Below are 22,425 nucleotides of genomic sequence, written 5' to 3'. Positions count from 1 at the left end.
AAAAATGTTTGGGTTTAACACGTAAAGCCACATTTATATTTTTTTTTTAATTCCGGAGTGTTCACTCTACCAGCAGTAAAGACAACTTTGAAGTAAAGAATTGTCAGTTTTCTATGTCTTCAGGCCTTTATCTGGCAAGCGCAACAGCAGATAGAAATATTGGCTTCCTTAAAACTAGCTTGTCTGTATCTTATGTTATGAAGCCAAGATTTTCTGTTACTTCACAACAAGTTTGCTAAGCTTGCCCAGCACTTTATCGGTGTGTAAATGTTGTTTATGTAACTTGAAGTAAGGAGCAAGTGGAAGTAGCATCTTTCTTACAATATTCTGATTCAGTGTTTTCTATTCTGTTTCTGTTGATAGGAATTTTGTGGCACAGCTAATGGTCCCTACCTTCAGAGAGGGATGAATCATACAGCTCCCTTTTATTAAGTTGCACTCTCTGGTCTGCTAACAACCAAAAAGTGGAACATGTCTCTGTTATGTATGCTTTGTAACAAAGCACAATGCTTTTGCAAGCTTAATTGCTAGAAAGAAAAGTTGAGGATTATAACCCTAGTTTACTAAACCATATCATGTAATCATGGTCAAACTGTGTTCTTGAAACACCCTGACTGGAAGATTCACATGCTGTATGTGTATCTGTAAGATGCTGAAATTAAAGACTTTTAAGAATGCTGTGACTAGAAGAAAATGCAGCATACCTCCATTTTGGACCCAAGTGGATTCTAGATCAGCCTAATTTCTTTGTGTTAGACTGTCTTGAGTAACTCCTTGGATGGCTCTTGCTATTGTTGAAATGTCTTGGGAGTCCTCAGCATGGTGTTCAGTAATCTTGCTGCTGAATAACTGGAAAATTTTTACAACAGAAATTGAAAATTGGATGCACACACACAGGCTAAACCCCAGAAACTGCTAGCTGGCATTTGTGAAGTTCTGCTGGATTTCTTTTCAAACTTTGGTACTGGCTTTTTGTTCTGTTTTTTTGTTTCTCCTCCCGATATTGACAGTGTGGTGTGATCTTGCTGTTCTGAGTATGGGCTGGGACTTATGTGAGTACAGATTTTTGTCCTGGTCCAGCTAGATATCTGTTTTCCTGTCTTTATAATGGGATATGATTTCCTTTGTAGGGCTGCAGAAAGGTAGTACTGTGGGAGCTATGAATAATAACTTTAGATGTGCAGCTTCCGAAGGATTGTCAAAGAGATTAGCTTTTTAACCTCTTAAGTACTGTAAGGAAACCCATTTATATTAAAGGATAGCTGTTCTTGTCAACCTGAGTTTATGCTCTTTCAGGTAATAATGTGTCCTGTAATAATATTTACAGTCTGTGTACTGTCAGTCTTGACAGTAAAGTGCAGGTCTGCAAGCAGCAAGCTTTCACAGTATTTAAATTTCACAGTGGGCACGTGTTGTCACTGACACCAGCAAAGAGTGGGAAGTGCATTGCCATTTTTTTCTGGTTTCAGAACATGATGTATTTTCAGTGGCACTGCACTTCTGAAACTCACCCCTTTTTTTTTTTTTTTTAATGATTTCCCATTGAATGTCATTGATCTCTTAAAGAAGCTCTCTGCTAAATGATAGCGCTGTGTGTCTTCTGGCAACTTTGCTGCTGTGAAAAATGATGATTTCTATAGCAAGGATTTCTTTATGAAACAAGTTTTAGTTCACTGTAGACTCTGATAAATAGTAACTTTTAAGGAAAATAGTTGTTGAAATAGCTGCTACACTTTAATGATTAAACCTTATTTTTTCTAGTAACTACAATAAATATCTATGTATTTTTCAGACGCTGCCAGAAGCATCCATATCCAGCTATGCTACAAACCTGAAAGACAAGAGTGCTCTGATTTCATCTCTTTACAGAGTAATTCAGGAGCCACAAAGTGAAGTGAGTGTGGTGTATCTCTGGTAATGACTGATGTAACACCAGCAGAATAGAGTAAAACCTTGCATGCTGTGTAATAGTTAATTCTGTTCTAATTATGTGAACTACATGAAGAGTCTTCATCACAGTGTTTTCCTTTTAATTTTATTGGAATGTATTCTTAGCAAGAATATAGTACTATGGAAACTATCTGTAGATTTGTTTCTTATTTGCTGATTGTGACTGATCTTGTAGATCATAATCAGGATCTGTGTATGGAAATGAGAAATATGTTAAGGAATTGAAAAGATGTTTGACTGAATTATTTTTGTGATTCACCATAACTTGAATGTGAATCCGTAGCTACCAGAAGCTTGCCTGTTTATATGACAAGAGATAAATGTTAGGTAGTTTTGCATTCCTTTCATATTAGTGCTTTGGATTTAGGGCTTTATGCCTTTCTTCCATCACTTCAGCACTGATCTGTCACTTCCTTAGAAATTCTGAGGTGGCATGGGGCAGGTTTGCACTGTACCCACGTAAAGAATGGCTCATGCACTATGACTGTGCTTCTCTTGAAATGTCTAGGTGAGAACAGAGCATCCCAAACTGGTGTTAGTTGTATCCTGGTCGCACTCTCTACCACCCAGCAAACCTTTGTGTATTATTATTTTTGAAACTACATGGAGTCCTCATGCCTCTTCTGGAAAAGGTGCAGCATAAGGAGCCTCTCCAAAGTTGAGATAATGCCAATGGTGGGCAGAGGGTAAAATGCTTCCAGTGTTCATACATTTTTAGAGAGGATGCTGGTACAGAAATACAGGTTGTACAGCGGAGAAGAAATGTCATTTCACTTTTCTGTGCTGCTCAGGAAGGCATTCTGAGTCATTCCAAATACTGAGTCAAGCTTGCCTGGTCTTCAGAATGCACATCAATGTGTAAATTATAGCGATGAGTCTCCCTGTTGATAGCCAAACTGATACTTTCATGTTCTGTAATTTTATTACTACTGATGGCTATCACTAGTTTTGTCACGGACTTTTGCAGGATGGTTTCTAAGCCATGAAAAAAAAAATTAAAAAAAAAAAGCCCCCCCCAAAAAAAAAAAAAAAAAAAAAGAATTTTGGGAGGGGCTAAGTATTGAAGATTCCCGTTAACTGAATCTTGACATTAAACTGCCAATGCTGACAGTTCTCCTAAAAATTTTTATCTGTGCTATTTATTCTTACTGCCTGAAACTGTGGAATGGGGTACCTGGAGCTTTCCACATAGAGGAAATACTTCTAAACCAGCAATTTAAAAAAGCAAGCAACTTCTTTCTGTTTTTGAGATGTATTACCTGCATTGTATATTTGCTTTTCATATACCTTGTTTGCATTTCTGAAAATGTAGCATTTGGTGAGAGAAATGAACTACCTGTGTTTGCTATACTGAGAAACAGCAGTTTCATAGTAGCTTTGTTAGCAAAGGCTTTATTGGTTATTTTGAAGTTCCTGGCCCACTGGTATGGAAAATATAATTCAGTAGAAGAGTCTTCAATGGATGTGAAGATTTAAAGGACTTTCAACTGAGCAGACACTCAAGAAATTCACTGGCAAGCTTTTTTTCTGGAAGATTTTGTTTCTTAACAAATTTCAGATTGTTTATTGTGTACCTAAAGCTGTACTGCTGTCCTTTCAGATAGCAGCCATTCAGTTATTTGCATTAGGAAATGTAAGTATTAGAAATTGTGAATTGAAATGTCCAACGTGTCTGGACGCAACTTCAAAGGAGGAGGGATGAAATTACTTCAATGTTCTTCTGTTCCAGCGCTAGAAGTTTTCATGCTTTTTAGAACTGGTTTAGTGTGAAAACATTATCTTGGAACAGCAACAACTCGTGTGTTTTGATATTAGGTTTTAGCATGTGGTGGCATTTCAAGGAAGAATATCTGTTTTTGTACTGATTACGCATTGAAACGTGCTGATACAAAGCTGTCTCAACTGAGATAACGATATGAACGTGGATACCTGTCAGAGCTATTTCTGTGCCTTCAACACAATGATGTGTTCAAGCACATCATTCAGAACTGATACTTCATTAAAGGAAGCATGCAAATTTTGTGAAATATGTAAGCTGAAGATGGAAAGCACTTGTGCTGGTAAAGCCTTCTAGAAGGATCTTTGCTAATCATCTCTGGGAAGAGACTAGTTGAGCTTGGTATGCTTTTTTGCCTTAGGTTTTCACAGTTTTCTGAGCCAAAATGAATGGCAAACATGATCTGCATGTTACTGATAAGAAAGTACATGTCTGTACTTCATATCTGTACATGTCTGTACATGTATCACAGTCTTTAAGAATTTTCAGGAAGATGCTGGATAGTACCTTCCTTTCTGAAGTGCAGTGGCAATTCTCATGATTACAGTGTCTTAGATATGCATTTTAGAGACTAGCCTGTTTGGTTTTCATTCTGTCACTTTCAGGTTGAAGCTTCTGGGGATTTTTGTGTAGGAACACATTTCAATCTATTACTAACCTTAACATTCCTGGTATTTAAATTAATTTAGAGTCTGTTTCTGTGAGTCATACAAATGAACCATTGAGAGATATTAAGCCTCCGAGGTAAGAAACAAAGCAATAAAACTAATCCTTCAGATGTGTTGCATTTAAATCCAGTCTTTGGAGATTTGCAGTTGGAGAATGTCACATTTTGTGTAATGATTTTTAATATACTAGCTGAGGTTGAGAAATTGAATTCTAAAAAGCTGGAATCTCAGATTTCAGTTTGTAAAATTTGCAAGTACAAGTGCAACTACTACCTAGATTCTTTTAAAGGAGTAGTTTCTGCTATTTGTTACTGCTTAAAAACACTTGATTTACAATGTTTAGTTAAACATCTTTTTTTTTTTTTTTTTTTTTTTTAACCCAATTCCATTTTTTAGGGGCATTTTAAGGAACATAAAGAACAAATCCTCTAAGAGTTGCAAATTCTTATGAGCAAGTTGCCATGTTTGCTGTCAAAAAGCATTTTGGATTTTTTCATTTTTATATTGACTGAGGCCTCAGCATCCTGTTCTGCTCACTTTGAAAGTATCTGCTGTTGTGGACAGTCTTTACCCCCATGTAGTGACACATAGTTAACACTGTATATTGACCTTTAGCAGCTTTTTAAAATTATTATTATTTTTTATTTTTGGCCTTAACTCCTATGAATACATTGAAGCTTCTGGATGAATGGAAGGATTTAGTTTATCTACAGTACACTAAGTTGTTGCGGCACTTTGAGTACAAGTGTCCTGTAGCTCTTCTCAGTTACAGAGTAAAATCTTTAGACTTTTGTGTGTTGGTTGTTGGAGCTCTAGAACAACAAGGCCTTTTGGGCTGTTGTTTTTTCCATGTAGATGATGTATTGAGGTCATGGTATGAGATGCAGTGATAGTAAGCATCCTCTACTAACTTAAGCTGGTGAGGCTAGAGCAAATGAGCTAAAAAAGGAGGGGATGGAGCTGTTACTTCCAACAGAAATGGAAGTATTTCTGTTGTGGTGGAAGACTCCACTTGTATCATCTAAAGTGTAGAAGACTGAAATTGTGCAAGGTGACCTGGTAGTTAGCAGGCTGATCACTCAGGTAGCTACAATGGAACATCTATTAGCTTTTCCCCTACTGAGTGGTTATGCTTCTACACAAAGTTGTGGTTTCTTGTAATTTTTTTACTCATTAACAGTAACCTCGTTGTAATTGCAGCTTCTGGAGCCAGTCTGCCATCAGCTCTTTGAGTTCTATCGCAGCGGTGAGGAGCAATTACTACGATTCACACTGCAGTTTCTGCCTGAACTGATGTGGTGCTACCTTGCTGTCTCAGCCAGCAGAGATTTGCAGAGCAGTGGATGTATAGAAGCCCTTCTTCTAGGAGTGTATAACTTGGTTTGTATTTACACCTAATTATTCAGGCCTAAAAATATTAGTGCCCTTTTAAGGGGATACTGCAAAGTGTTTATGGAGAAGGGATAAGCTCTCTTATTTCAGAACTGAAAACAAGTGATTGAGTGTCGTACTTTTCTCTCTTTAAATTTATGTTCAAGTTGGAAATCTGTAATGTGAACTTGAAAAGGGCTCCTCTTCAGTTCTTGCTTTCATTAATTCTTGGTATGGCAATTAAATTTGCGTTTTGCTGGAGAGCCTTTGTGGGTGCTACATTTGAAGTTGTTGCCTGTGCTTTCTGTGGTATTCTGACCACGTTGACTAGAGATCATGCATAAAGGCACTTTCAACAAATTCTTAGTACTTGATGGTTGAACAGATTGCTCACTCTTGAGAAAATAAAAGTCTTTCGTTTTGTAATATCCTTGACTTTCTTGTATATTTTGCATGAAAATATACTGTTTGCTGTTAAATTAATCCTTTGAAAAACAGAATTCTGAGGGAACCTTGAAAAGCATCGTATTTTAGCTGTTACAGGCAAAATGCAGTCTGTGCTAGGAGATGCTTTACTGAAACTCCTTTCTAATCTCTGCCTTTGGATAAGTGAAATTTGCTGCTGAAATTTAAAATTAAAGGCAGTGTGGTTTTGGTTAGGTCTGCTTCAGAAGTTGTTGCTGAAGGTTTTGATCCAGAGTACTTCAGTGTTCTTCTGTGATGTGTGGTCCCTATTTTGTTGTTTGTTTGCCTAACTCATTAGCTTTCTGCTAACTTACAGATGTGAGAGGCCTGCCAATGTTCCACTCCAGTGATATACTGCAGGAAGGTATCTTCTGTCTGGTTTCTGTAGAACAATATAACCCTTGGTGTCTTGTTGTCTTCTGCCTTTTTCAGGAGATAGTTGACAAAGAGGGACACAGCAAAGTGCTGAGTTTCACTATTCCATCTTTGTCCAAACCTTCAGTATATCATGAAGTAAGTGGCACTTACAGCATAAAGTTGTCACTGATTGTGAAAGGCAGTGTGATTTAGGGCCTGTGAGTGAAGAATGAAAGTGAAAATTAGTCTTTGCATTTTGCATGACCTAGTAACACATTTCTCAGTCTACTCATTGCTGCTCACTGCTCTTTGAAGCCTTTTGAAGACTCAGTAGTCATAACTGAGTGATATGCATGTACCACTTGTATTTCTTCCTGTTCTGAAACTTTATATTTTACCTGCTGCAAAGTGATTTCTTAAGTCTAAGGTATCTAGGTGTTCAGATAAAATTGATGTAGAAATATGACGATACTGATCTCTTGTCTGTTTTTACTTGCATTGTAGCAAGACTTCAGGTTGGATGTGTTTTAATTTTTTCTTTTTTTTTTTTTCCCCTATAGCCTTCCAGCATTGGCTCCATGGCTCTTACTGAAGGAGCTTTATCCCAGCATGGTTTGTCCAGGGTGGTGTACAGTGGACCTCATCCTCAGAGGGAGATGCTGACAGCGCAGAACAGGTGAAATTGTATAATAGGATTTATCTTCATAATCATTTAAGAATCTTCTAAGAATTTTTAATAACTATAGACAGAAGATGAATGAGTGTGTGCTGGTTTTTCTTTCATTTGTTTTTCTGCGTGTGTTAAATTTAGATGCAGGATGCATAGGAAAAGGGAAGGCTTGTAGTCCCAAGTCATTGATCAGTAATTTTATTGAATTAAACCAAGTTTGTTCAAATAACCCTTGCAAATTTCTCTGTAAAACAGTTTTACTTGTTTAAAAAAAAAAACAACATAAAATTGGTAATATAACCTGTTGTTTTCTGTAAACTCCAGGTTTGAAGTGTTGACTTTCCTTCTGCTCTGCTACAATGCTGCCTTAAGCTACATGCCTGCAATTTCTCTTCAGTCATTGTGTCAAATTTGCTCAAGGTAACTTCTGTAGGCTGATTATACTTAAAATGTTATCAAGTTGAAATGCAATTTGTTTGAACTTAGCAAACAATAATGAAAAAAGTCCTTTCATTCCCAAAGTTTGCTTGTAAACTTGATTTAAAAAAAAAAAAAAAAAGTATAGCTGCATTACTTATCTTAAAGTATCTCTTAATTGGCTGTAGACTGAGATCTCAGAATTGGAGAAGCAATGACCTGGTTTATAAGCAGTGCTGTAAACTGGAGGAAGAAGTCAAATCTAAGGAATTATGTTTTTATTGAAGTAGTACTAGGTGTTTTATCCAAGTAATTCAGAAAAGTTTTCTAAGATCTTGGTTAACTTTGCACTGCATGCTTACTGAACATTTCAGTGCTGTACAAGTTGAAACTTAATTGAAAATATAGTAGTTACTAAAGCTAGAAATATGCTCGTTCCTACGGATGTTTTGGATATTCCCTAAATCTGGTATAACAGCAACTAAAAACACAAAGCTGAGGCATTCATCCTTTTTTATCTCTTTCTTTTTAAAGAGAAAGAACTGCTAGTGAACTTGTCTCTCTGGAATTTTGGAAGTTGACATTGAATCAAGGAAGTTTGAGCATTCTTGTTAACCCAGGCAACCGAGGAGACCCAGAGCAGCTGTTTGCCACTAGTAGCTCTGAGGTTCTAGATTCCTCATACAAGTAAACAAACAGAAAAATCCAGAAAAACAAATGAGTAATGGATGCTTGTTTCTTCTTGCTTTGTTCTGTTTTGAATTAGTCTTAGCAGAAGATGCATTGCACAATAGAGAAGAAAAAAAGCATAGTAAGTTAGTGGCAAAGTTGTTATTCATTTAAAAAAAAAAAAAAAAGTCCTGAATGCTCTGTTACAGCTGTAATTTGAACGTTAAGAAGCAATACAACCTTAATCTGTTTTTTGCTGGGGGCCATAAATGAGTTTTAAAGTAGTGTTTTAGGAGCTCTCTGGTAGTAATGAAGCTGAAGGGTTGAAGCTTTTTGAAATGGATACTTTCTGTGCTATGAAGAAGGAAATTCTGTTATTAATGTCACAGAAGTCATTCCTTAAGTCTGGAAGTAACAGTTAATAAGTTAAATATTTAACTACACAATATCTTTGATTTCCTGAATCTTTTGACTATGAAATTTGATGTGGAATTTGGATCAGAATTAAATTCAAATGCTGACTTCAACTGGAGTTTAGAATGTTTTTTTTTAAATGTGATTCTTCTAGTCTTTTTGCTTGAAATTTGTGTGCTATTTTCATACTTTTTTTTTCTGTTTCATTTCCTCAAATACCATTAATATTTTTTGTCTACCCTGCTGAAAATGCTTTTAATTGAGAATGACTTTAATGGTAGTTTTCAGTGTTCAACTGTGGTATAAGCATTGCCATCAAGGGTATCTCTATTTTGAAGGATTTGAACACTGCCAGTAGAGGGCATTCCCTTCTTCCATACTGAGAAATGATCTGCTCTAGCTCTCAGTTGATGAACACTGTCCTTGGGTCTACTGTTGTTAAAACACACACCAAACATCTATTTTAGTGGTGTTCTATACAAAGGTGGTTCTTCATTATTTACTAGTGACAAATGCCTTATTTCTTTAGAATCTGTGTCTGCGGATATCCTCGCCAACAAGTGAGAAAGTATAAGGGAGTAAACAGCAGGATTCCAGTTTCATCTGAATTCATGGTGCAAATGCTAACAGGGATTTATTATGCCTTGTAAGTGAGAGGTGTTTTTTTCTTTATTATTCACACAAGATAAAGAAGCACTAGCTTAACTTATATGTTCATTTAGGCATGCTACTTTTGAAGTGTTTTATTTTCTAATGGACACGTGCTGGGTGTAGCAGTAAAGACTTCAGGATTAGAACACAGTTCACCAACTTGTTAGATGACATTACCAGTGTGATACTGAGGAATGAAGGCTAGAATAACACTTAACAGTTATAACTGATGGTGTGGAAAAAATACCTGAAAAAACCTTTTCCAACTTTTGTCTGCTGTCCACGTTTTTGACATCAATCTAGTTAAGGCAAAAAGTCTTAGCATTCTTTCTCTAAAATGTTGAATGTCATCCACCCTTTGATAGTCATGTTGATATGTAAAGCTCTTTCATTAACTGAAATAATCAGAGGCTAGTAACATGGGGGTATTCAAAAGGTGGCTTAATATTAAGACCATCCTATTGGAATTTTAGAATATTTCATTACTAGCTGTTCAATAACTAGCAATATTACTTTTAAGCTGCTCAGAGAGGTCAATAAAAAATAAAACTAGTGCCTCCATATGCACTAATTCAGAACAACATTTTAAAGTAGCAGGCTTACTGATAATAAGCACAAGTAGATTAACTCTCAGTTGAGCTCCCAAGGGACACTAATTTCTTGAAAGCCATGACCAGGAAGGTTCATCCATTGATACAGGTGCTTACTATTAAGTATATGTTTAACTTTGCAGTTATAATGGAGAATGGGATCTGGCTCGTAAAGCTATGGATGACATTTTGTATAGAGCACAGCTGGAACTGTATCCAGAACCTCTGCTGGTAGGTGATGTAGTCCAACATTTTTTAAGTGGTTTTTAATTCAGTAAATACTTTCTGTGAACATCATGTGAGGAACCTGAATCTCACGAGGCCTATGTGTCTTGCTTGTTTGAGTAGCTAGATCTATAAGGATATATACACACATTTTCAGTGTACTTAGTTATTTTATCATCTTCCCAAGTGAATAAGTGGTTTACAGTAGAACACTTCTAAGACTTGAAAGTGTAATGATAGTGCAGAAGCACTCTGGAGTTAATATTAAGTAGTAGTCATATAGTCATTAAACTGAAGACTCTGCTTTAAATAGTGACAGATCTTAAATACAAATTAATTCTAAAAGCTAATTGCACCACGCATTCTTTATGACTTGTGCAAAATGCTAGTGTGCTTACTTGACATAAATTGGAGTTGTATGCAATAACCTGCCCAGGGAGGTGGTGGAGTCGCCATCCCTGGCAGTGTTCAAGAGGCACCTGGACGAGGAGCTACGAGATGTGGTTTAGTTTGTGGTAGCAGTGGTAATGAGAAGGCAGTTGGACTAGATGATCCTACAGGTCGTGTCCAACCTTGTGATTCTATGATTCTATGAACATACGTATCGTGTGTAAAATCCTCTCGCTTAAAAGGCAAGAAGGAAATTTATAGAATGGCTTAGAATCATAGAATGGCTTGGATTGCAAGATCATCTAATTCTGAATCTTTATGAACTGCTAGGGATCCCTAGTAGTGACATAATTATTTTCTAAAATTTCAACCTTCATGTTTAAAAACTTCATAGAATCATAGAATAGCTCAAGTTGGAAAAGACCTTAAAGATAATAAAGTCCAACCGCACTGTAACAATGCTACCCTGACTCTAACAACCTTCTGCTAAATCATGTCCCTGAGCACCACATCCAAACGGTTTTTAAACACATCCAGGGATGATGTCTCAACCACCTCCCTGGGGAGCCTATTCCAGTGCTGAACAACCCTTTCTGTAGAGAAGTTTTTTCCTGATATCCAGCCTAAATCTCCCCTGACACAACTTGTGGCCATTTCCTCTTGTCCTGTCACGTGTCACCAATGAGAAGAGACCAGCACCTTTTCAGATATTGGAAGAAAACAGTGAGGTCTCCCCTCAGCCTCATCTTCCCCACACTGAACAGCCCCAGTTCCTTCAGTCTCTCCTTGCAGGGCATATTCTCCAAGCCCTTCACAAGCCTTGTTGCCCTTCTTTGGACCTGCTCCACCACCTCAGTGTCCTTTCTGTACTGAGTTGCCCAAAACTGAACACAGTACTCGAGGTGAGGCCACACCAATGCCGAGTACAGGGCCAGGATGACTTCCCTAGTCCTGCTCTCCACACCATTCCTGATACAAGCCTAAACTGCATTTTTCCTTGCTCTAGGTTGCTAATGCAATAAAAGCTTCACTGCCTCAGGGTGCCATGAAGTCTAGTAAAGAAGGTACAAAATGCATTCAGGTTGAAATTACACCTACTTCATCCAGGATATCAAGAAATGCTGTGACTAGCATGTCTATCCGAGGGCACAGATGGAAAAGACACGGTAAGAGGCACAATTTACAATGGTTTCTTAGTTTCTTACACCTGTTTAAAATAATATTGAGGGTTTTGTCTTTATGCATTGTCACTGCTAATGAGAATGCCCTTAGTGAACTGACACTGTGCTTTTATTCCTAAAATTATATAATTTCTCTTAAACTTACATTATTAATGTGGGTCTGGAACAGTGTGAAGATGCTATATACTAGATGAAACATGTCACAGTTGGACATGGGTGCTATTCTGCTGATGATGGTAAGCAAGTGGCTGATATAACTGGTAAATGAGAAACTTAGTGGATCAGAAAGTATATTCTCTATTTCCTCAATCCTGTTTTTTTTTCTTTTAATGGAACACCTTTTTGTTAAATGCTGCTGTACAACGTTTTTGATTCTTTCAAGAGACTTATGTTCCTGTTCTCTTCTGAAAAGTAGTGTATGATACCTGAAGCAAAGCAAATGTTTAATAAATATGCTACAGTGCCTCATTTGTTTTGAGTTATCTAAATAAAAACAATATTTAAGGCTAGAGGGGGTAAATTATTACTTTTGAGGTGAAGTAGCGTAAGGGCTTCAACAAAGTGAAGCACAGGTCAATGCTGAGGAGTAGAAAAAAATGGTGCTGAATATACTGCAATAGGACAATCAATGTATTCCACTTTTTCTACCAGATTCAGGTGGGGGAAGAGCTGCTGAACCAGAGATCAAAACTTCCAGTGGCTTGCTGTGCTGTGTTTGTAATTCTGATGAAAGGGAGGAGTCAGTGTAGATAAGTGTTCTTTTAATAGGCTAAATAAAGACTTTAAAACAGTATCATGATGATTTCTATATGATGTGTGCTATAAGAACTTTTTTGTAGTATATATAAAGTTGTATGGGAACTGCTGAGTCATGGCCTGAACCTCTGATTGATCACCTGGGGCGAGCACTGAGTCAGCCATGGGGGCACAGCTGAAGGCAATTCACCTGTGCTGCCAGAAGGGGTGGAGCCTGGCTCCATCCCTGCTAGACCTATTTAAGAGCTGGCTACCAGTGGGGAAGGATCTCTTCTGGAGATCCCTCCTTCTGGTGTTTTGTGGTGAGCCCAGCATAAGGGTAAGCCTTCCATTTATTCTCTTTGTTATCAGAGTCTACTTTGCCTTAACTCTCTTGTTTATTTTGTGATTGTAACAGCCTAATATTCTTTGATTATACAAAGGTTCAGTTCAAAAAATTATTGCATAGATCTGTGTTAAAAAAACAAACAAACAAAAACAACAGTGCACCACACAGGGATATTTCAGGTAACTGTTAAAGATTATAAATATTCTGATAAAAGAGGGCTTAAAAATAACAAGAAAGATTTCTGAACAGTGATGATACATGCTGGTGTGAGTTCCAGTGGTAAGCTTTTGAAGGCGAGGAAGGGCAAAGGAAGTTAAAATAGTTAAAGTTCTTTTCATTTCAATAAAATGCTTGATTTGTTGACTTAAACTGGTAGGCGAAGACGAGGAGCAGAACATTAGTGTCTTTGATATGAGTGTGGTTCAGTAGTAAGAGTGTAAGTCATTTCTGAGATTTCAAGACTGCTAAGGAACGTTTTAGCCTTCATTGTTTATTTTCCTTTCTTCCTGCTTAAAAGGAGGAGGAAATATTGACCTGGTGTCAGGATACTGTATAATAATGGCTTCTAAATGCAGACATGTCCTCTAAAGCTTGGCAGTTTTGCTATCATTTTCAAGCGGTAAATGGGAACGCAGATCAGGGACACTGAGTGTTTATACTCATTCAGAGGAATTGGAAGTATTAAAACAAAGTTTCCTTTGCTCTTGCATTTACAGAAGAAAATGAAATATAAAATTATCCTAATGGGAATCCAATTATTTTCAGCAAGTACGAGAATGTGAAAGTTTTTACAACTATTTCTTCTTGGAGGGCCAATACTGAGAGAAAGTCAAGAACCAATGGTGGGACAGGTGTTCACTGTAAGCAATAGCAGTAAGGTGGAAGGGTAATAAGAATATAAGTAGGATTTGTAGAAATGGGGTGAAGAGAGCAGGAAAAGATAAACAGTGATAATCTAGTTAGTATGACAGAAGTGAGAAGTAGTGAGTATTTAGGTCGAGGACTGAAGATCAAGGAACACCGAGGACCTTCCACTAATGAACTCTCGTCATCATTCTATTTGGGTTATTGAAAAAGCTTTGTATTGGTCTAGTGGTACAGGATGTAAAGAAGGACTGTATTTCTGACTGATCAGCAAAATCTTTTTTGGTTTACATGGCAAGTGTTTCAAGTACGTAGCACTTGAGCTAGGCTACCCCAAAACCTCATCAGAAAATTCTAAAACAGAACAAAAAACCCTGTTGTTTATGACTGGAACAGAAGCCTTTAAAATCAGAATGAAATGTCTCCAATTCCTCATAAAATTCAGTGTCCCACAATCCCCTATGAATGATGTGGAATAGATCTTCAGGGTAGGTGTACAGAAAGAATAATGAGGCTAGCAATGCTTTTCTTAGTAATCTAAATCTGAGATCTCTCCAACTTCCCCACAAAGAGCTGTTGGAAAAACTTGTGTGCATGTAAGGCATGCTGTGATGGGGCAGACTGAGTAAGTGGAGCTGAGCAGGTGACAGTAGGGTACGTAACAAAACTAAAGATGTTGACTAGAGAATCAAGTCAAGCTAATTTTTCTCACTGCAAGAATTGACTTCTAGATTGTGCACAAGGCATAGGAGAAATGTCAGTCTTTGAATCTCTGTGGAGAGAATTTCCCTTTATTTTATTTATTTTGAAACAGTATTACCTGAAATAATGACAGCTTTTTGGGGAGGGGGTTCTGGAATGAATACTGATTTGGGGAGAGAGGAGCTTGATACTCCTGTGAATAATTCAAGGTGCTGATGTTATTATGTAGGAAATGCAGCTTGAGCCTGTGATGGTTAAAACTGAGTTGCATTCCATGTGGGCAGTTTACTTATACAAGAGGTAAATGATAAAGGCAATTATAGCAGTAAGGTGGACAATAGTTGAAATCATTTTTATTAGTCCTTACCACCTGGTAATTGTGAAATGCAGATGTTAAGGATGGTTGTACTATTCAAACCTTCAGAAAGCATAACTCAAATGCATTTTCCTACAAATGCTATAGCATATATCTGTTAGCTTTCAAATCAGTGTAACTGTTCAGTTTTGTCTATAAGACTAGTTTTGCCAGTTTTATGCTAAGACCTATTTTTTTCAGCTCCTTACTGTAGTGGTGACAGCAGTGGGAATGCAGCAGCGATGGGGAGTGTTGGTACACAATAGGACACAATTGCATTTAGAGATGCACATCACTAAACCACAATAATTAATTATTGCTATTATCACCCAATGTGTGATGTAGAAAGGTTCTCCTCTTTTCTTCCAGTCTCTGCTATGCTGTGGACTTGGTGCATTCTGAATCTCCTTTCTCTAGAGCAGCTGTTTGTTAATGCTTTTCTGCTCTTAGTGGAGAAGGGACTGACTGCAGGCTCTGTTCTGCCCTCTCCTCAGCCTGGTTTCCCAGCTGTAAATGAAGTTTCCAGAGTAGACTTGTGCACGTGGAGTTCAGTGGATCCTGGGAAGTAGCTCTGCTGGAGTAAGATGCCTCCAGTGGCACTGACAGGGGAAGAGGGAACCGGTTTGGAGATTTGCTGTAGGAGAGGCACAGCTACCCCAGCCCTGTGTAATGAGACCATTGGAGCCAAAGAGCGGTGGTTTCCTCACTTAATTTTCTGCTCATGTGTCTCTAGAAAAAGTGCTGTGTATAATGGTATTCTAATATAGCTGCAGTTCACAGTGCTCAGTTGCAACTGTTACTGTGTTACTGATAAAAGAACTCTGTGGAAGGGATGACCTCTTAGAAGGAAGAATAATTGCAACTTTTAATTCGTTTCTTGACAAATATTAGAAAATTAGTAGCTAATGACAGCAGCTATTAATTCCATTTCCATTGACTAGTGCAACTTGTTAAATTGACACTTCCACAAGTAGCTGACTAGTCAGTTAGAAAGAATCATGTTAACAAATGATGACAGGTAAAAGCAGGGATAGCTTCTTAACTGAGGGATGGTGATGTCCATCCCTGTCAGAGTATCTTTCTTTGTCTGGGACTGACTTCTCTTCTGTGATGAATGCAGACAGCAGTGGCGTTAGCAGAGAGCCAAGGGCTGCAGCATGCTGCCTGGGAATGCACTGTGCCTGCACAGGGATCCTCAGGGTGGGAGCTGGGGGAGGGTCTCCTCCAGATAAAATAGTGTTTCAAAACTGAAATGTTGAATGTGGGACTTCCCAGTATGTGGGTGAAGGATGATTATTGGAAGGTAGACTCACACTATTTAAGAGAACTTCATACTCACTAATATTGCTGATTAACAAGAGGTCAATGTGTGAACATCTGCTTTAATTCATAATGCTTTAATCATCTGTTTCTGTTGTTTTTTGTTCCATGTTTTGTTTCAGGCATCATTTTTGTCTTTTTTTTTTTTTTCCTTATCCATCTTTAATTCTAGAACAAGCAGAGAATGGTAATGATGCTACTGAAATGGGCAACTTTGTCATACCTGAAATTAGTGTCACAAATGTGTCTGGAGAGAAAACCGGGAATGGGGAAAAGAGCAGAGCACTAGCAGAGAATGATGCTCAGCATATACAGGGAGTACAGGAAACAGCTACAGACCCTAGAACTGACAGCAAATGCATGCCAGAAATCAGGAGGCAAAAATCTGTAAGAAAAATGATGGAGGATGGAATAAACTCATCTGGCAGAGTGCAGTTTTAGCACTTGTAGCTGCACTCTAAGGTACCACTGATTGAAAGGATCACTGCTGCATGTTTGAAGAACTGAAGTATGCAGTTAATATATTGCATGTGTAATAACACAAATGCATGTATTGCACACAGCTCTGTCTGTGCCATGGACAATGACAACATACTTACAAGCAGATATTTTTGATCTGGAAACTGTACACTGTGAGACTCAACATTTCCTTGAATTTCCTAAACAAATTTGTTTGATTTACAAAATCCAGTGATGAACATTATGAAGAATCAAAATGGAAGTGAAAATTGTTTCCCTGTATACCTAAAATATTCCAAATTCCACTTGTGGTATACTGGAGACTTCATGTCCATTGTGCATGAGTTTCCAACTCATGCCATGAGGCCTATAGTGCAGAAGGTGACCTTTCAGTAATAATGCACTCTTGGGTTGCTGAATGAACAGCTGCCATGCTGGGTTTTCTGGGCCGTTGATCACAGATCATTTATAATTACTGAGCTTTGCAAAAACTTGTATTGGAGCACTTGCTCAAAATGAGATTTGCACTTTTGTGTGGTATCTTCTAATCCATTTCTAATCTGCATGAATTAACAATGCTGCATTTTTTTTTAAATCAAAATCACTACAAAATGAAATTTTAGGCATGCTTTTTGATTTGGTTAATGCAGCATTATTTGCTGGCATTTTATATCCTAATGATTCTTGATTACAAAATGCAATAGGTAAGTTTTGGTCTTCTATTCTCTGTGCTGTTGCTTTATGGCTTCATGCTTGTAAATATCAAGGTCTAGTAATGCATAAAGTCAATGTGAGATGTGAGAAAGGCAAATGTTAATTATTTTTTTCTTTTTTCTACCACACAGGAAATACAGATTTAGGAATTGAAGAAGAACTGATAGAAGTATCTGAAACTGATGAAGGGTTTTACTCTAGGGCTGCTTCTAGCACAAGTCAGTCTGCTTTATCTAATAGCAGCAACACGAGCAGTAAGAACCTTTTAGGGAAGAGCCAACGAAGATCTGGAGGAAGCAAAGCTGCAGGAAGAGAAAAAGAAGGAGAAACCTGTAGAGAACACTTGTCACGAAAGCAAACTCAGAGAGCCCTGAGTGAGAACCTAGAGCTTGTCTCTTTGAAGAGACTGACTCTGACAACAAGCCAGTCCCTGCCTAAACCTGGTAGCCATAGTTTGGCCAGAACTACCACGACTGTGTTTAGTAAATCCTTTGAACAGGTCAGTGGTGTCACAGTTGTGAATAATCGTGGAGGTGTATCTGGTACAGAGGCAAACAGGTTCTCAGCTTGCAGTCTCCAGGAGGAGAAACTTATCTATGGAACAGAAAGAACAGACCTCCCAGCATTAAGCAAACAACCTAATCAACAGCGACCTCCTAGTATTAGCATAACTTTGTCAACAGATTGATATCATTACATTGGCAAAATGAAATATGGGGTTTTATGCAGATATTGGTACTGTACCTTAAGCTCCTAGTTTGTCCTGTGTTACTTTCTTAAATCTCAAACCTGTAAATTCTTATTCTGCTCACGTTTGACAGTAGTGGTAAATAGAGTTCTAATTATTCTGCGTCAGCTTCTGATAGGTTGGAAAGTTCCTCTCTGACATCCTGCGTTTATCAACCAATTGTTTATGACTTCATGCAGTTTGCATCTTTACCAAATTAACAAATATTGTTTGTTTAGCTACTGACCAAGATGTCTGGCTTTTTACAGACGCACTATATGGGGACAGAGAGATCCTCTATCCCAGATTCTACTATTCACTACTACGTTGCATACATAAAACTGCAAGTATCTCTTTTAAGAGGAGCCTTGCAGCATGAGTATAATATTTTGGAATGGCACTGTAAGAATACAAGTGCTCTTCTGTGAGTTATGAGGAAGGTATACTTACATGTGAGGTTAAAACTAGAAGCATCAGTTAGTGTTTGATGTAATGGTGGTTTTTGTCAGTATACACTGCAGTGTTCATGTTTCTGTACGCCTACAAGTATCTGAGGTAAAGATGCATTTTGTTTTATATATGAATCTTTGAAACTGGGCCAAATGTCACGTGGTAGCAGTACTTGTGGATGGCAGTTCTTATCACCGACTCTAATAGTCACTTTTCAGACAAGTGTGACTGACTCTGTATTCCTTTCAGTTTCTTAAATGTTGGGCACAAAACTTCTCATGGAAAAGTTGCTGTCACTGGTATTTGCATTATTTATGAGGAGGAAGAGATGTGCTTATGTAGAGGTATTGTGTGGAAAATAAGGTATGAACCCTTTGCACTGAATCAAACAATTCAGGAGTGTAACTGCATTTACCATGAACTTGTTACTTGAGACTAATAGTACCAAAGGATGTGTACTTTCTGAAACTTGCAAGCACAAAGGGAAATTACAATGTAAATATAACTAGCAATGTAATTGCTAGTGTTTTGTATCTATTATTTTTCTAGTTAGAAATTGTCAAAGTGTAACATGTTCTAAGTTACCTGACCTGTATGGTGACCTTGTTTGATACCAATTTTTATAAGCTTCAGGCTTTAATTAAAAACAAACATTAAAATGGTTTACGTGGAAATTTGGAGAAGCAAAAAATCAGTGGCAGTGATGATCTGATAGACAGCAAATCCTGGTGCGTGGTGTGGAATCGGGGTGAGGATCTAATGGCTGCTAATTCCCAGCAGTCCTGATTTCTGCAGCTAGTGATCCTTTGTGTCAAGGACGTAGAAAGACCTCGGAACAGACCCGAGCACTAACGTGAATGTTCTGGTAGACTTTCTGATCTGCCTAGAGATGAATGTCGGTGTCCTTTTTTTAACTCAAACTGAAGCACAAGTAACATTTAAGCAGCTAATGTTATTCAGGTTTGTAGGTGATTAATTAAGAGATGAGAAGACGTAACTGATAGGCGGTTAGTCGTATGATTCTACTTCTAAGACAGCAAACTAGTCGTGCACATTTCATGATATTCCTTCAACTTGTTGAAGTAGCTGCAGCAGTCCAAGGTGTTTGTCTTCAGCTGAGTCTGAGTGTAAATGAATGTACCATGCTTTCTCATGTTCTTCAGTTCGTTGAATGACACTGTTTTGTTTTTGCATTGTAGTATTTCACCTTCTCACAGTGAAATGTCTTTTGAATTGTACATGAAAATTTACATTCCTATTGTACAAACTATTGACTTGTTTAGTGTTTAATACTTTGGCCAGTAAAATAAACTGGTAGTTTTTGAAATTATGTGCTTTTGTAAGTACTTCATACAGCAGAAAATTTGCCTGTATTGTTACTCTTTTTTTTTTTTTTAATTATTATTAGACTTTGTTGAAATACACATTTGATACTAATGTGTTTGTTTCGCATTGACCAGCATTTCTGGACTAACATAAGTAACAATAGAGCGAGGCAATAGAAGGGTTTTTCAGGCAGCTGGAGAACTGCAAGCACATACTGAATGTAGAGTTCTTCCTTTCCTTGACATTTGTGTTGGATATGATGAAAAATAACCTGCAGAACTCCCAGCTGCCACCTGATTTCCTCTTGTGGGGTTGTGTTTAACAATATCATGGAAACACAGTAATTAAAATTGAAATAAAAATGAGAATACGTAGATAAAATTGCAATTGGCAAATGTGACTGCACTGATTATGAGTTAGCACTGAGGAACTAGAACTACCATGTAATTCTCTTGGTTTGGATTCATGTAATTCATGACTGTGTCAGAGTAGATGGTGTTTCAAACCAGGTGTTTATGTCAAAGGCATCCCTTATATCTGGGAGATGTAGCCACCTCAGCTGCAAGTCATGCCAGTCCTGAAGCATCTAAAATGCCCTTGAGTGTAGATACAAAACATGACTGGGATGCTGTTAAGTCAATAAAGTTAGTTTATCCTTTTATTTTATACAAATAATGATTCTAGTTGTGGTCTCACTTGAACCTGAAACAGAAACTCATGTTGGTACAACCAGGATTACATTGAGTCTTCATGTTTCCTTTAGAAAGTGAAGGGAAATTTTCTTGGTACCAGAGCCTGCTGCTTCCATAGGAGTGTGTCCTTGTAAGTACGTATGCTTAAGTCTCTGGGGTGACACAGGCAATAAGCATGTCTTAGTGAATAGTCATCACTCCTTGATGCTGACAGAGTCTCAACAATTTCTTTACTAATGAAAATAATATAACTTCCAGCTGTGCTGCTTTCTTCAAAAGTATGCAAAAATGCAGTGGGGGAAGGAAGGCAGAACTATTTGTTGTCTGAATGTCTGCAGTGTGTTCCAGAAGATGTGCTGCACTGCTTCCAACGCAGAATCGAAGGGAAGGTGGGGCCAGAAACAAAGCTATTAATTCTTTCTTGTTACTTCTGAAATATTAAAAGCCTCAGTTTTTTTTAGCATTATCTGATCATTTTACACTGAAAGAAAAGTATACTAAACAAGCAATCTTTTTTTTTTTAAAATATATATATATGTACTAAAGAAGCAGTTTTTTCCTATTTTCTGGCTATTTTATCATTACATATTGTAGTCTACCCGGTAGTAGGTCGTTCTGATGAATGCACTCCAAATGTCGCACATAGTTGCAACATTCTGCAGGGAAAAAATGTTATGTAGGAGTGAATCATCTCCAATTATAATGACAGAAGTTGCTGAATGCTGACATTTACAACTGACCTCATTGTTTTGAATCGGAGGAAACTGTTGCCAATGACAACTTTGAACAGCAACATTTTCAAAACTCTTAAAAGCTGAGTAGAATTGTTTTTGTTTAGAAAATCTATAGCACTTGTGCAAAAACTGTATGGCCTCCAACCACTTGATCTAGAACTGCAGTGGGTTTTCTAAAGGGAGTGAAATGCCACTGAATGGTCTTGAATACCCGACGGATTTGATGAGTACAAAAATACAGCACTTTTTGCCACCCTTCTGAGTAGGTCTGTGGTCTATGAGGTCTTTAGAAATTTCTAAGTGAATTATTTGACAACTTTTCTCAGTGTTTGAGGCTCACGTTGCATATATATGTGTGTATAATTCTGTTTAATTCTGTAATTCTAAAACAGCAGACTAGATGTGCACACTTCACAGTGTCTGCTGAAACCAGCAGGATGACTGCAGCTGGATGCTTCTTCACCTGAGGGTCTGAGTCTGAACGTGCCACACTTCCTCAGTTTTTGGTTTGCTGAGTGATGTTTTGCTTTAGCAATTTTTAGTGAAGGTTTTAACCTTGCAGTGTTTTCTAAATTGTACAAGAAAATTTACATTCCTATTGTATCAACTAAAGACTTGTTTTGTTTAGTGTTTAATACTTTGGCCAGTAAAATAAACTGGTGGATTTTGAAGTTGGTGCTTTCATAAGTACTTAATACAGCAGGAAAAGTCACCTTTCTGTTTCTACAAGCTTTGTTGAAGTACACTGTGCCATATTCAGCTTTTTTCGTTACATGTGTGTAGAAGCCCTGGTAAGGTTGCCTTCCTTCCTTTCAACATGCCAAACAGCTGTCCTGCACACAGCATGGGCTCTATGAAAGCAGGCAAGTCACCCAGCCCAACCCACCTGGCTGAGAAGTGCTGCCCCTCAGGTGCCTGCAAGCAGGTGAGTTGTAGCCAGAAACGTGGCCGTCCTTGTCACTGATGCGGTGCTGTTTGGGCAGCTCTGTGATAACCTTAATATAGCAGCATTTTGATACACGACTGCTCTGTATCTTCATTAGATCTTCTGTTCAGCAGTTCTCACTATTTCTGTGTTTGAAGCGCCAGCAATCCTAGAGGTCAGTTGTAACAAATCTCTTGGGAATGATATGTTTGTAAAACTCTGGAAGTGGTGTGGTGTTTTTTGTGCTGCTCAGCCAGAAAGTGTATCACTTCTCCAGC

General features: G+C 37.8%; 1 protein-coding gene across 6 annotated transcripts in view; it reads left to right on the top strand.

Annotated features, from left to right (window-relative positions):
* FAM126A (family with sequence similarity 126 member A) overlaps positions 1-19,800 on the top strand; it is a 37,649-nt gene extending 17,849 nt beyond the window's left edge. For 3 of the 6 annotated variants that reach the window (XM_048950842.1, XM_048950841.1, XM_048950843.1), the window contains 10 exons: positions 1,793-1,894; positions 5,596-5,775; positions 6,664-6,744; positions 7,149-7,264; positions 7,583-7,678; positions 9,288-9,404; positions 10,143-10,230; positions 11,621-11,780; positions 16,293-16,307; positions 17,425-19,800. In XM_048950842.1, the coding sequence (XP_048806799.1) occupies positions 1,793-1,894; positions 5,596-5,775; positions 6,664-6,744; positions 7,149-7,264; positions 7,583-7,678; positions 9,288-9,404; positions 10,143-10,230; positions 11,621-11,780; positions 16,293-16,307; positions 17,425-17,981 (1,512 nt within the window). In that variant the 3' untranslated portion in view covers positions 17,982-19,800. Of the gene's footprint in view, positions 1-1,792; positions 1,895-5,595; positions 5,776-6,663; positions 6,745-7,148; positions 7,265-7,582; positions 7,679-9,287; positions 9,405-10,142; positions 10,231-11,620; positions 11,781-16,292; positions 16,583-17,424 lie in introns of all 6 variants that reach the window. The other 3 variants (XM_048950847.1, XM_048950846.1, XM_048950844.1) reach the window with 3 other exon arrangements.
* Positions 19,801-22,425: the final 2,625 nt, after the last annotated feature.

The sequence above is a fragment of the Lagopus muta genome, chromosome 7 (genome assembly GCF_023343835.1).
Source record: "Lagopus muta isolate bLagMut1 chromosome 7, bLagMut1 primary, whole genome shotgun sequence".
Taxonomy (NCBI): Eukaryota; Metazoa; Chordata; class Aves; order Galliformes; family Phasianidae; genus Lagopus; species Lagopus muta.
Note: the sequence above shows the minus strand (reverse complement) of the source record. Positions and strands in the feature narration are given on the sequence as shown.